General features: G+C 28.2%; 2 protein-coding genes across 3 annotated transcripts in view; one reads left to right on the top strand and one right to left on the bottom strand.

Moving 5' to 3' along the window:
* Positions 1 to 14,831, bottom strand: part of LOC130898198 (chitin synthase chs-2) — a 53,503-nt gene extending 38,672 nt beyond the window's left edge. Inside the window, exon 1 of one of the 2 annotated variants that reach the window (XM_057807297.1) lies at positions 14,510 to 14,831. The gene's annotated coding sequence lies outside the window, so the exon portion shown is untranslated. The remainder of the gene's footprint in view (positions 1 to 14,509) is intronic. The other variant, XM_057807296.1, reaches the window with a different exon arrangement.
* LOC130898199 (casein kinase I-like) lies at positions 5,012 to 8,762 on the top strand. Its single transcript, XM_057807299.1, has 2 exons — positions 5,012 to 5,274; positions 5,506 to 8,762. The coding sequence occupies exon 2, from the start codon at positions 5,692 to 5,694 to the stop codon at positions 6,949 to 6,951; it is 1,260 nt and encodes a 419-aa protein (XP_057663282.1). The 5' UTR covers positions 5,012 to 5,274; positions 5,506 to 5,691; the 3' UTR covers positions 6,952 to 8,762.

The following is a 14,831-nucleotide window of genomic DNA, read 5'->3' as shown; positions in this document are numbered from 1 at the left end:
ACAACATCATAATTATAAATATTAGCAAGTTAGATTCTATTAGGAACACTCTGTATCGTTTTTATAAGATTTCTTTGATTAGTTCATATTAAAAACATGGAAAAACAAACGAAAAGGTTTCTTTAATTATATTTCCATGTACGTGGGTGAGTTTTTTCATATAAATTGAGTCGTAACTTTCAAAACAGTACATTTAGTCTTGAAAATAGTCCTATCGAGTAAAAAAAATGAAATTAATTAGATTGGTAGTATTTTTAATAATAGCAGCAAGTATTTTTGGGATATGTACATCTCAACTCACCTTTACTCCAAACTGGGGTAAAAGATCTAACAGTCGAGAAGAATGCGAAGTTAATACAAATGTACTTAAATTTATTTACGATCTGATTGTCAAAGAAGCAGAAAATATGGCGAAGTGTGGAAAATATTGAATCAAATTAATTTTATCAAGTGAGTTATTTGAATAAAACTCATCAGTATACTCTAAATATGTGTATTTTTTATATTCCCTTTGTATAATACTCGGTTTTCAATGTTTGAAATATTCAGGAGCTAATAAACATAAATATTAGTCATAACGATTATTTTTACCGCCATCTTGATTTGATCCGGATGCTTATGTTCGATGACGTGTCAGTCATGTGTCAGAAAAGAATCAACGTTCGTACTTTAGCTTTTATTTCTACGCGACCTTGTAATTTATGCCTATTCTTAAAAATTCTAACGAAAAAATAATTATAAAATGAAAAATTCAACCTCAAACTTTTTTAACAAATCTGCCTATAAAAAAGAAATAAGAAAAAACTTTTAAGTGTGACACTAACAGAACAGATGAGACGTCGTCGTGACTAGGCGACGTTGCACGATTTACTTAGTATTGGGTAAACAATCGTCTTTGATATTTCACAACAAAAAGTGTAAAATTCACTCCGTAAAAATGGTATATGGTTTAAAATAAGTTTAAATCAAAGTCTAGTAAAATCATTGAATATATATTAACAGTTTCGTAACAGTTATGACAACGAAAGTGAATACGAAACTCAAAAAAAATGATTATGTCTCAACATGCTATTGGTAAAATGTATTGTTCACGGTCTGCTGATTATTTCAGCACAGCTATGATTTTTTTTCTTTACAAATGTTTGTCCATTCCACAGTTTATGATCCATTCAAAACGTGACTTAGTTCTCACCCACTAGATAAAACGAATTTATTAAATAAATCCAAATTACGTATACATCTATTATTCTGAGTTCGATAATCAATTCAAGTGTTACATAGAAAATGTCGATGAACTGTAACAGTCGAAAAAAGAAAAAATATTTTATACTATAGAAAAAATTTTAATTCCCTCGTATTTTAAAACTTGCTTAATGGATCTTAAAATAATTGAGTGCATCTGCCCTATAACAAACTTTTTATCTGTATGGTTATTAAGTGTCGTAAATATGTGTATATGGACGTGGCAACGCTATGAAACCGCAATAACTGTCAGGAGAAAATCATATGCTTAATTAGAATTCTTTAAGCTCACTATACCTACTTTACCAACTGATTTTTAAAGTAAAATTGATTTATGAAGTAGTTTTAAAGCTTACTTATAATTACTATAAGTTATTAATATTATTATTAATATATTAATTTCAATCAATTTAAAAATCTATTTTCCCATAAATGACAAACCGCTAAAAATATAGGCAACCATACATACAATAAATTCGATTATTCCAAAGTAACGAATAAAAAGTATCTACCAGTATTGTGTTGATATTTAAAATATGTAATACAATCGAAATGTATTACGACAATTCCTACAATGGGCGGAGATTGATATGAAAAATAAAACGTTTCCTTGAAAACCGTTTTGAAATACCAGTTTAAAGTAACAGTTCTTTGTTTACATTGACCAATCTAATTCAATAAGTATATCGATTGGTACTGAAAACGCAGGCCCGGACTCACAGTTAATATGATCTGATATAGACTGAAAAGTAATAATATTGAATTATTATTTATATATATGTATATATTATTAATGGAATAAAAGTAAAAAAGGATAATTTGAAAACTTTTGTTTCGTTTTTTTTTTAATCCAAAGTTATTAGCAATCATTTCTTGTTTAGGGCTTCGTTTTGCTGTAAAATTTATATATTTAATAGAAATAATGTTTGAGTGGTGGAGGGTATTCAAAAACGATCAAAATGTGGTGGAAAATTTGATTTACTTCAATATAAAAAAATCTTCTAGACAGTTTTTAAAAATACTCTCTAAAACTGTGTTGAGAAGTCCAACTCTGTTTTGATTATGTTTGTCATAATGAACAAACTTTATTGTATCAATATATGATCTAATAAATGTCTGATAATAACGAATTATATCAAAATTATTTAAAAAAAAATAAACGTCTACCCTTGCATATAGTAAATAAAATCGATAGGTAAATTAGAAGAACTCTGGCAACTGCGCGATTCAATATAAACTTCAATGTCAACTATAACTATCCCGGTTTTTCTTTATCTCACTAAATAGTATAATAAATTAGGCAGAAGTTATTAATATCCTAATTTATTTTAAGAAAATTCAAATTTCTGGCTTAACATTAGAGAATGAAATAGACAATCTAGTAGTCGGTAAAGTTAACAATATGGCCGACAAAAAATATTCTACATCAACTGGCAACAACGAAAATAACTTTCTCCAAAATTAAAAATAATGCGGAAATTGTTTATTGTAATTTATGTATTATTATATAACGCTGATAATTATTTGTATAAAAAAATAATCTGTGAATGAAATATTTATTTGTCGGTTCTAGTCTTGAAAGAAAACGAGTTTATAATTAACAAATGATCCTCGTAACTATGAAAATATTCAATTCAGTTTAGATAAAACAATAATAGTTGAAAAACCAGTCGTGAAATTCTTCGTTGGGCTCCAACTATCGTAATAATATTATTTATGATCATAGTATGGTTCGGAACTTTAACCTCTTACTGTAATTCAATGGTATTTATCGTATTTAATAGACGAAATAAATTTACTAATGTTTTTTCCATATAAATCACGTATGTTTCCTGATCAAACACCGAGCAAATTAATATTCTCCTGTATTATAAAAGTTATTTCAAGGTCATGATCCGAACTGCTAAATCCAATGTTGCCAAATCTGACTTGAACGTTTCCTAATGAAAAATAAGAGTTTTTTGCACCTACCATGATTAATGTATAGTTTTACGTAAGTTTGTAAATACATTCGTTAAACAGAATCTATTGAAAACGAAATTTCAACAATAAATTATTATATTGAATAAGAGTCGTTGATATTATATACGTAAAAGGTCAAACGCTATTTATGTAAAATAAGATGTTAAAATAAATGTTTCGTAACGATGAAAGTACTATAAAACATCGCTAATTATAACCTCTTCTTTATATACACTACCGGTTAAAAGTTAATCCATTCATTAAAACTAGTTAAGAGGTTGCAGTAGGCTGAAGAGTGTTTGTGCGCAGGTCAAAAGAAAATATTCTTATCTGTATATGAACTCCATAATATGAATATTGAAACTTTTGACCTGTAGTGTATATTACTGAGTTCCGCGGTATAAGTATATTTCAATTAAAGAAAGGTCAATGATTCTATCGAGTCAAATATCATCACACAAAAATTTTGATTGAAGATAATGGCTGCATACTGTTTTCGTTTATGTAATGACAGCGGGTTGTCATATAAATGAAGGAAAATAACCAGATTAAAAATGGCGGAATACAAAATTGATGAATCATTGAAATAATTTGGGATTGATATTTGCAAAAAGTCATAATATGTAAAAAATAGGATATTAACCTAAAAAATGTAATTTATTAACATTAAAATGTTTTATTCATTATAAAAATAATTATCACCTCAAATTTTTAAACTCTCCTTGTAGTCATTTTGGTTAATCATATTTTGACATTTCAATTAGAAGGTCAATGTTTTCTATTGAGAGGATTGAAGTGAAAGACGATTAGCAAACAAACATCTGATTATATATAAAAAAGAAGAATAGTACAATACATCGAATATTGATATAAGTATATTATTTTTATGTTTTATCGTGGCCATCATCAATAATATAGACAGAAAATGTTAATAAATCCTTTGTGAGATGTATAAATTTATTTTTGAGTGAGTGCCAATCTACAAAAGTGGTTTTTATTGAAAACCTGATGCGTGCATCTTGTATCGATATCGTATAGCCGATCGTCTAGCGTATGTTGTAAGTGAAAGTAGGTCAGACGAGTTTACATCTGCCGTGTAACCATAATTGCTATAAAAAAGACGTACCACTAAACGTTGGTTGTTTTATTAAAATTTCAAGTGCCTATTATTTATTTACCATATTATTCACGTACGAAATATAAATAAATCACGGTATCTTAATTGTCAATTGAACGAAATTTGGGTTGTCTAACAACAAGGGGAAATTTGTAAGTTGAAAATAGGTTTAAAAACTCAAATATACTGATCAGTATTAAATACTACTTTAGATATTTTGAAAAAAATAAAAATCATAAGCAAAAATCAAATATAGAATACTGAGTTATTTTATAAATGACATTTTCGTGAGAATTGGAGCAAAATAATTACAATTGTATAATATAAATCCTACACGCTATATTAAACGCAATCTTTTCATAAAACATGATCCATTGTTCTCAATTATTATAACAATAATAATTAGAAAACTATTTAATTAAATATAAATATATGTTTGAGATAATTTCACTGTTCGCTTTATCAACACACGTATGATGCGTTTACAACACCAGAAATACTTTTTTGGGCGTTCCACATAGCAACTACGATCGTTGTCGTCGCGGCGAGAACGTCACTAATGACGTTATGACTAAGTTTTAAAGCATTCTTGTGACGCATCAACAAATATTTATCGCTGCAGAAAATAATTGTCTACGTATATTGTTGTGAGCGCTTAGTGGAATGCACCCGTAACCATTAATATATGTCATATGTCATTTGTACCTGAGTATCATAATAGTCAAAAATTAGGTTATGAATTCGTATAGGTGACTGTGTGGGTGGTAAGATGTTTCAGATTTAGTAATGGGAGATTTTTAAATCAATTCTAATTTAATTTAATTTACGTTTTAAGTAGCCAGACAGGTATACGGATTGTAATGATTCCATTACAAAAGTTATTTTTGAAACGTGAAAGTGTTTCTGGAATTGTGTTGAGATTTAAAAATTGATTACCCAAGACCCATATTAAGGTAAATACGAGATAATTTGTTTTTAGTTTTAATGATTTCTGTTAGCTATAAACGTTTTATTGTTTAAAAATGTAAATTATGTAGTAGATAACACGATTTTATTTACTTGAGTTTAGCTTATTTCATAAAATTAATCGAGTTATTTTAGAGGAAATTTATTGCATTTTTGGTTTATTATCCCATGTAACAATACGTTATCAGTAGTTTATCAATGTTTAAATTTTATTTTAGGTACTTAATGCATGGGGTTCAACTTAGATGAAGTTTGTTTAGAAAATTCAAAATAATTCGTGTTAAATACGTGATTAATTTTAGTGATGACAAGTAATTTTTATTAACTGTGATAGTATATAATGTGATTAAAATAAATTAGAGTTGCGGAAGCACAATTATCAATTTAGTATTTACTTTATTACCATGGACAAAGGGGACCAGAAATTAAGAAATTCATCAAAAACCCATGGTAATAATGATTCGAGCTCAAATTCTACTTCCACAGTGCTTATGGTCGGCCCTAATTTCAAAGTAGGTAAGAAGATAGGTTGTGGAAATTTCGGGGAACTTCGTTTAGGGAAAAACTTGTATACTAATGAACACGTAGCAATAAAATTGGAACCGTTTAAAACAAAAGCTCCTCAACTGCATTTAGAATATAGATATTATAAGTTATTGGGAAATCACGAAGGTATACCTGATGTTTATTACTTTGGACCTTGTAGTAAATTCAACGCTCTGGTTATGGAATTATTAGGCCCTAGTTTAGAGGATTTATTTGATGTTTGTGATCGTAAATTTTCTCTAAAAACAGTTTTGGTAATAGCGATACAGCTTTTACATAGAATCGAGTACGTTCATTCAAGGCATCTTATATACAGGGACGTAAAACCGGAAAATTTCCTCATAGGTCGTAATGGTAGTAAAAGAGAGAACGTTATACACATCATCGATTTCGGTTTAGCTAAAGAATATATCGAACCGGAAACCAACAAGCATATACCGTACAGAGAACATAAATCTTTAACGGGCACCGCGAGATATATGTCGATAAACACACATTTAGGTAGAGAACAATCGAGAAGAGACGATTTAGAAGCTTTAGGTCACATGTTTATGTATTTTTTGAGAGGTTCTTTACCGTGGCAAGGACTCAAGGCGGATACTTTGAAGGAACGTTATCAAAAAATCGGCGATACCAAAAGGGAAACGTCGATAGAAAGTTTATGTAAAGGTTACCCCGAAGAAATGGCGACGTATTTACGTTACGTCCGAAGATTGGATTTCTTCGAAACGCCAGATTACGAATACCTGAGAAATTTGTTTATCAATTTATTTAAAAATAAGGGTTGCATTGATGACGGCGAATTCGATTGGTCGGGGAAAACTACTAACCTATCGGCGGGATCTTTACCGACTGCCACTCAGGAATTCGCCATATCTCCGATACGAGAAAAGCGTGTTAATAATGCCAAACATGGCGCCGGGGGGAATTTGACGCCGATCGAACGACCCGGTTCGTTTTTATTAGTCAATTCCGCCAACGGGGAGCTCCAAGGTGGTAATTCAATCGCGCACAGTAACACACCCATCACACAAACCAAAAACGTTGAAGTTGTAGAAGACACCAAATGTTGCGGGTTCTTCAAGAGGAAAAAGAAGAAAGTTGTGTCGGATAAATGAATTCTGTAAGGGATGGGTTACATTGTTGTAGGTGAACATATTTAGGTTATACGAGGTGATTCAAAAATTACTTAATTTTTTCTTCATCGTTTCTAAAATTCCTTAAATTTAATTTTTCCGCACTTTCTTCTATTTTTCAAATTCCGAAAATTTCGACTTTATCTTGAAATTTTCTGTAATTTTTTTTTCTTCGTGAATTCATTTGAAATTTCTTCTATTCTACGCATGCTTTTTCGAAATTTTTTAAATTACTTCTTTTTTTTTCAATTTCTTCTATTTTTTGAGATTTCTTCGATTCAATTTTTGGTGATTTGTTCAGTTTTCCGAAAATTTCGACATTATCTTGAAATTCTCTGTAATTTATTTTTTTTTCTTGAATTCATTTGAAATTTCTTCTTTTCTACTAATGCTTTTTTTGATATGTCTTGAATTTCTTCTTTTTTCATCAATTTCTTCTTTTCCCTCAATTTCTCAAATTTCTTCTTTTTTCCCTCAATTTCTTCTTTATCCTCAATTCCTTAATTTTCTTCTTTTTTCCTCAATTTCTTAAATTTCTTCTTTTTTCCCTCCATTTCTTCTCTTTCCTCAATTTCTCAAATTTCTCCTTTTTTCCCTCAATTTCTTAAATTTCTTCTTTTTTCCTCAATTTCCTCTTTTCCCCCAATTTTTCCCTTTTTCTTCAATTTCTTAAATTTCTTCTTTTTTCCTTCCATTTCTTCTCTTTCCTCAATTTCTCAAATTTCTTCGTTTTTCCCTCAATTTCTTAAATTTCTTCTTTTTCCCTCCATTTCTTCTTTATCCTCGATTTCTTAAATTTCTTCTTTTTCTTCAATTTCTTCTTTTTCCTCGATTTCTTAAATTTCTTCTTTTTCTTCAATTTCTTATATTTCTTTTTTTTCCCTCAATTTCTTCTTTTCCCCCAATTTTTCCCCCTTTCCACAATTTTTTAAATTTCTTTTTCCCCAATTTCTCAAATTTCTTCTTTTTTCCCTCAATTTCTTCTTTTTCCTCAATTCCTTAAATTTCTTCTTTTTCCCCCCATTTCTTCTTTTCCCTCAATTTCTCAAATTTCTTTTTCCCCCCTCAATTTCTCAAATTTCTTCTTTTACCCCAATTTCTTCTTTTTTCCTAAATTTCTTAAATTTCTCCCTTTTCCCCTCCATTTCTTCTTTTTCCTAAATTTCTTAAATTTCTTCTTTTTTCCTCAATTGTGTAATTTCTTCAATTTTTAGTGATTTCTTCAGTTTTCTTCAATTCCATCTTTTGTCATTTCTTAAATTTTCCGAAAAATTTTTCTTTATCTTGAATTTTTCTGCAATTTCTTCTTGTTTTCTTGAATTCCTTTGAAATTTCTTCTTTTCTACGAATGCTTTTTTCGTCAGTTTCTTCAATTTCTTTGCGATTTCTTCAATTCAATTTTCAGTGATTTCTTCAGTTTCTTCTATTCAAGTTTTTGTTATTTCTTCAATTTTTCGAAAATTTTTTCTTTATCTTCAAATTTTCCGTAGTGTCTTTGTTTTTTCTTGAATTTACTCGAACTTTCTTCTTTTCTATGAACATTTTTTTCGATAATTCTAACTGTTTCTTTCAATTTCTTCAATTCAAGTTTTTTTTTTATTTCTTCGATATTCCCTAACCTAACACCATTAGACAGGCCACCAAATTGATGATAAATTGATAGAATCTTTTCACAAAGTTCCAAAAAATGAACAAAATTCTGAGAAACAGTTAGAATTTTCTCGGATGGTTTATAAAATCAAGAAAATTTGCCATCAAGAAACCCATAAAATGCTACAATTTGAAAAAAATAATCGACCATATTTTTGAACACACCTCGTATAGTAAATATAAATGTGTTAAAATAACGAGGTTGTAGAAAACATTAATTTAATCTAAGTCACGTAACTTTTTTTGTATTTTTAAATATTTTTATTAGGTTTAAAAAAATCAAAGCGACTGTTGTATTCTAGTCTTTATATTTAAGACATGTTTTTATTTTTTAGCATAGGTAATAAAAATAACCATATTCATATGATGTTTTCCTGTACATATTCCCAAATAATATCACATGTAATAATAAACTGTCAAACTGATATTGGCCTTCGTTTATATGATTTTCCAGTCACTTTTATAACATGTGTTCGAAGAGGCTGTTCGTTAATATCATTTAAAGGAAGTGAATGAATTGCAAAAACAAACGTACACGCAGTTATAAATATATTTAGTACCACTTCACGAACGCGTATAGCGCTGGTAACGAACAGATCTTGCGAACAAATCTTTCATATCTATGATCAGTTTTGTAACTTGTAGTATAAACTCAATATTTATGATCTACAAAATAAATTATGATCCATAAATTAGTCCAATAATATGAATAAATTTTTATTTAACGACGGAATTAAAAAAAACGAAATCTAATGGAATTTTTTGCACAACCATTTTGAGTTGATAACAAACACCACGTTAGTTTTTAATTGATTATATTTTTAAGACGCAGGCATTGATATGATAATAATAAAGCTGACTAATGTCATTAAATTCAAGATAGATATGATAATTCGTCACCTTGGATTCTAAAGTGATAGTTATTTAAAAAAATTATCTAAATCAAATATGCTGAATTAGCATTTACAGATACAAGACTTATACGAGGGTAGGTCAATGAAATCTTAATACTAGACATAAACACTCGCGGAAGTATCTTAAGAAAATGGCCGATTTTGAAGCAGAACATCGAAACCATTGAACTACCTCCGTATTGTAAGAATTTATGTACGTTGACGTAAAGCACCTCTCAACAGTGTTGTCAGACTTTCAAAAAAAGTTTGGAGACGGAGAAAATGTAATGTTTTGAAATAGTAATACATCACTTTATATATGGTTGTTTTAAATGCGTTTAAATTGATAATTATTGTAAATACTTAATTTATTATTATAAAAAAAATAATATAAGCGATTAACAGTCTTGATATTTTTCATTTATTTTGATTGTTAAATATAATATTCAATGATATTTTAAAGCTTCCTGGACTTGTTATTAAAAATATATCTAATGTTGGATTGCAGTTTTATTTCATATTTTTTCTAATGAATTCCTCTGAAAATTGCAACGGAACTTGCAAATACTGATTACGGTATTCAAAATTTGAAATTTTCGCAAATATCTTTTCCATTTTTACAATTTCGAGGTGCAGTAACTTCTGTTTCAAATTCTTGAAGAATAGACTTTAAAAAACCACATATTTTGAAAAAAAATTTGTAATACAATCAGTAGAAATCGAGATAATTTAATTCAAAGTTTGTTATATACAATAGCATGATAAAATGATTTGTTAAGTTCTGCAATACAATATAATATTAATTTTTAAACCTAAAAAACAAAAAAAAAACACCAATTGATCAAATTTAGCTATGATACACAGGAATATAAAGGTTTCATCATATGATGTGATTTAATTCGGTTTCCAAACGACGAACCAAATCCTTAAACAGCCACGGTCATAAAAACGGATTATTCTAGCATTGTTGCCAGTGTTTTCAACATCAGGTCAATTATCATAAAAATCATTATTATTTGATTCGAAACTCAGTGATTTATGTTTATTTTTAACTGTATCATAAATGAAAAATTTCCAAAATTGAAGCTAATAAATATTGTAAATTTTTTTTATAATATCCGTGCCTCGATAAATTTTATAACGATTACGTTATTTAATTTTTTCTATATATAGTTGAAGTATTAAGTGAATGGTTTAAAATTACACAATTGATGTGTTTGAAATAAAATCATTACTGTGGTATTGAGATATTTTTTTATTTATTTCACTCTTAATAATTGAACTCCGTCGTAAAATTAAAACTTGAAAAAGTAAAATTATTCTTTAGATCATTGTATCATATATTTCGTAATTTCAATATTATGTATTTTCACGACTTACGTTAAGAAAGAAACTAGGCAACGTTGTACTCCATCGCAACAGATTTATATTAAATCGTGACCGTGGTTGTTTAGTTTTGTATTCTCCGAACTTCGTGATCGGGTAAACTCGATCATAGTTTCCAAAAGCCCTTCTTGTTTAATAGATAACATAACCTAATTTTATTTGTTCTTAGAAACTAATGTAGTTGATATTTCATTTCATAAAATCTATTTCCTTATTATAAGGAAGAGTTTTTATATCAAATAAGGGGAGAAAACCAGACTAACGTATATACAATAATTCAAAATAACAATCATTAACATATGTGTGGAAAGTAAGAGAAAGTGTCTACGTTAAAATTTGTGGTAATCATAAAAATCGTTAAAAACATCGATATATTACGGTTTTATATAAACTTACGAGGGTAGAACTATAAATTTGTTAAATTAATGCCATTATTGAAAAATTGATGTTTTTAATAAAAGTATGTTGAGGTTAAATCACTTTCAGGAGTTTTTTTTCAATGGAAAAAGTGTATTAAAACAAAAAAAATGGGGTAAGTGATTCTATTTACATATAAATATTGTTATACAACACAACCTACACAATTTCTTTAAATAAATATATTACATATAATCTAGTTTAACAAAAAAGTAAATTAGAAAGTTACCAATCGTGTTTTGCGTGCAATTTGTATCACTATAAACGTAAACAAGAGTTTTTTTTTCACGTTTTATACAGTGTGGAGCAATTAATCTAGTTTAGAGTAGTACACAATATAGAAATTTAGTTTTGCCATATTGTTTTCAATATTTTCGTCGGGGTGAATAAAATTAAACACAAATATATATAAATTTCAATACAACTATCATTTAAAGTGTATTTTAATATTTGTTATTTATTAAATTATACTTAAAATTGATATATTAGAGAATTAATCAACAATTTTGTTGTATAATTGTCACAATGAACTAAACTCTAAATATAGCACAAATATTAGTCACTTTTATGTAATACATTCCGCAAGATTCCCACAAGTTTTATACAATTTAAATTATAGTCTGGGCAGCATAAGCTAAGATACCCGATAACCTCGAATTGACATTTTTATTTCTTTATTATTTATTTCAAATACTGTATATATCAATAACTTTCCGAATTTCACGATTTATACAAATTAAAAATACATAGAAATCGGCCTACCCCTCTATATATGGCTCACCCTGTATAACAATTTTTCAAATACTTAATAACTTCTAGTATTCAAATAAATTTCGTTTGAAAACTTTTTATGTTTACTCTGTATATATTTATATCAATTGATCAGCTGTTTTTGCGCCCTGTCAAATTCGGCTTATAGTTCTATGATACATATATTAACGCGTTTTTTTGGGCGGTTGCTACGCTCTGTGAAATTTAAGTTATAGTTCTATGGTATTTTTTTTTATTTGACAATTGACAAGCATACAAGCTCATAGACAAGAATAAATTAAAGTGTACTCGTAAGAAGTGTGTATATCTATATCAAATGACCTTGAATTAAAATTAAACACTCCAAACATCTCCCGTACTATAAAACGTTCAAGCTTCTTATTCAATAGATGAATAATTTACGGATTGCTAAGTTGGGTATATATTTATAAATAATTGACAGTAAACATAACAGTATTTTGTGTAAGTAAATAGAAAACTAAAAGTATACTTAAAGTGATTGAATATCGTGTACCAATTAGTTTTATGTAGATAACTATTGAGGATGAAACATTGTAATCGCGTGGTTATACTATTTATATAAATTCGACATTAATGTTAACAGTGACGTAGACATAACTTTTTTATATACTTTATAAACTTTTTGTGGGTTATATTAATTTTACTATAACTGTCAAACGTCGTCTGGTATAATGTGTTGCATAATTCAGTACGAACAGCAGAAATATCAGTATTTACTTTGAAATAATCATAAATTATTGATATTAATAGCCGAATAAGAGTCTAAATATATTAATAATAATATATATTACATATTAATTTCGTTTTACTGTAGAGTATATGGTTAAGATTATCGATTTGAAAAAATCGATACAATTGAATCGATTCCAACATAGAACATAGAGTTCTATTTCAATCTTGAGTAAATAGTAATTTAGATCGTGAGAAAATCTTCATTCAATTCGAATAATAAAATCCGAACACGTATTCTATCAATATATTCAACTCGTAGAAGACGTCACGGAATTGTAATTTCGAACTACCTACCACATTTTCTAATATTCCATATTGTCATTATAATGTGTTTGATAAATCATTATGAGCTTTCTGATCATTCACATTTTTTTCTAATGTTTATTTAATAACAATCAGAATTTACAATTCTACAGGTTATTTTGTTACCTTGGAGGTTATAATGAAAAAAAAACTCGCTTAAGTCGTGATGAGATTTCTCCAGGGAGAAGATCTCCCCCATAGCTACCCTATTTTAGGTCTGTTTCCACACATACGTTAAGTGATTTATGTTTGTAATACAAACTCTCTCTGTATATTAGATACGACATTTAAATATCGGCATTCAGTCCATGGTTATTCATCTAGTGAAAGTGATCATAATTTATAATATTTGTAACGTTTTTTTTTAACCATCAAGGTCTGACGGTGTTATAAAATTATTCTAAATTAATAGTTTGGTATAATTTTTTTATTTGTGAGGTTACGTTTATAAACTTTTCAAGCAGCCCTCGTAATAATGATACGCTGCTGAATCCTCAAATCTAGCCTAAAGAGTAATTCATTTAAAATGATTAATTTTTTCAATATTTCGTAAAATTTAGATTAATCTTTACAAAAATACAGAAAATACTACACTGGTAACACATTGAAAATAAGAGGCTTAAGTGGTGTCGATTCAAGCATTAATGCAAACGGCGTAGCTACCGCCATCTATCAGAAAAAATTTGAAATCTTCTTAAACATAGAAAATTTAAAAACTCTATGAATTAATAACTATCTATGACGATAATACTAACAAATACGACGTGCTGTATAATAATACACATTTAGGAAACTAGAAAAATTTAATATAAAATTACTAATAATATTTTTATATATTAGTTATATATTATTAATTATTTTTATTTATAAGTGAGGTTAAATTCAGAAACTTTTCAAGCAGCCCTCGTAATAATGATATGCTGCTGAATCCTCAAATATAGTCTAAATAGAGATTCATTTAAAATGATTAATTTTTTCAATATTTGATAAAATTTAGATTAATCTTTACAAAAATTCAGAAAATATTACACTGGTAACACATTGAAAATAAGAGGCTTAAGTGGTGTCGATTCAAGCATTAATGCAAACGGCGTAGCTTCCGCCATCTATCAGAAAAAATTTGAAATCTTCTTAAACATAAAAAATTTAAAAACTCTATGAATTAATAACTATCTATGACGATAATACTGTCAAAATTTGATATAAAATTTAATATAAAATTACTAATAATATTTTTATATATTCGATTATTGATATCAATATTCAAATCACGTGTTTATTTGAAAAAAAAATGTAGCACACCATAAGTAACTGTACGTCTTACGTCCCACGAATAACAATTAATAAACAAACGATGAATAACTTACCTAAAATAATATCCTCCTTTCTATTTACTTCCTACAAAAAATCAACCGAACTACACCACTATAAATTAATCACGAATATTTCACATCAATTTTTTGTATCTCATTTTCGAAAAACCCTTTATAAAATCGTCGTTCGCGTGGTTTCTGCGATCCCAATCCAGTCGATTTAGTCTATCACCACGGTCCGTGAAGAACTGACACATCGAGAATTCGAAGAGTTTCCACCATTCACTTTTAAATGAATGCGCCAGCGCGCGAAGAATGTCTTGGCTACCGCGGAAGAACTTTTTCACAGGTTTCTATGGTATGTCACAAGTTCGTA

This window comes from Diorhabda carinulata, chromosome 9, assembly GCF_026250575.1.
Source record: "Diorhabda carinulata isolate Delta chromosome 9, icDioCari1.1, whole genome shotgun sequence".
Taxonomy (NCBI): Eukaryota; Metazoa; Arthropoda; class Insecta; order Coleoptera; family Chrysomelidae; genus Diorhabda; species Diorhabda carinulata.
The sequence above is the reverse complement of the archived record's forward strand: the minus strand, read 5'-3'. Positions and strand labels throughout refer to the sequence as shown.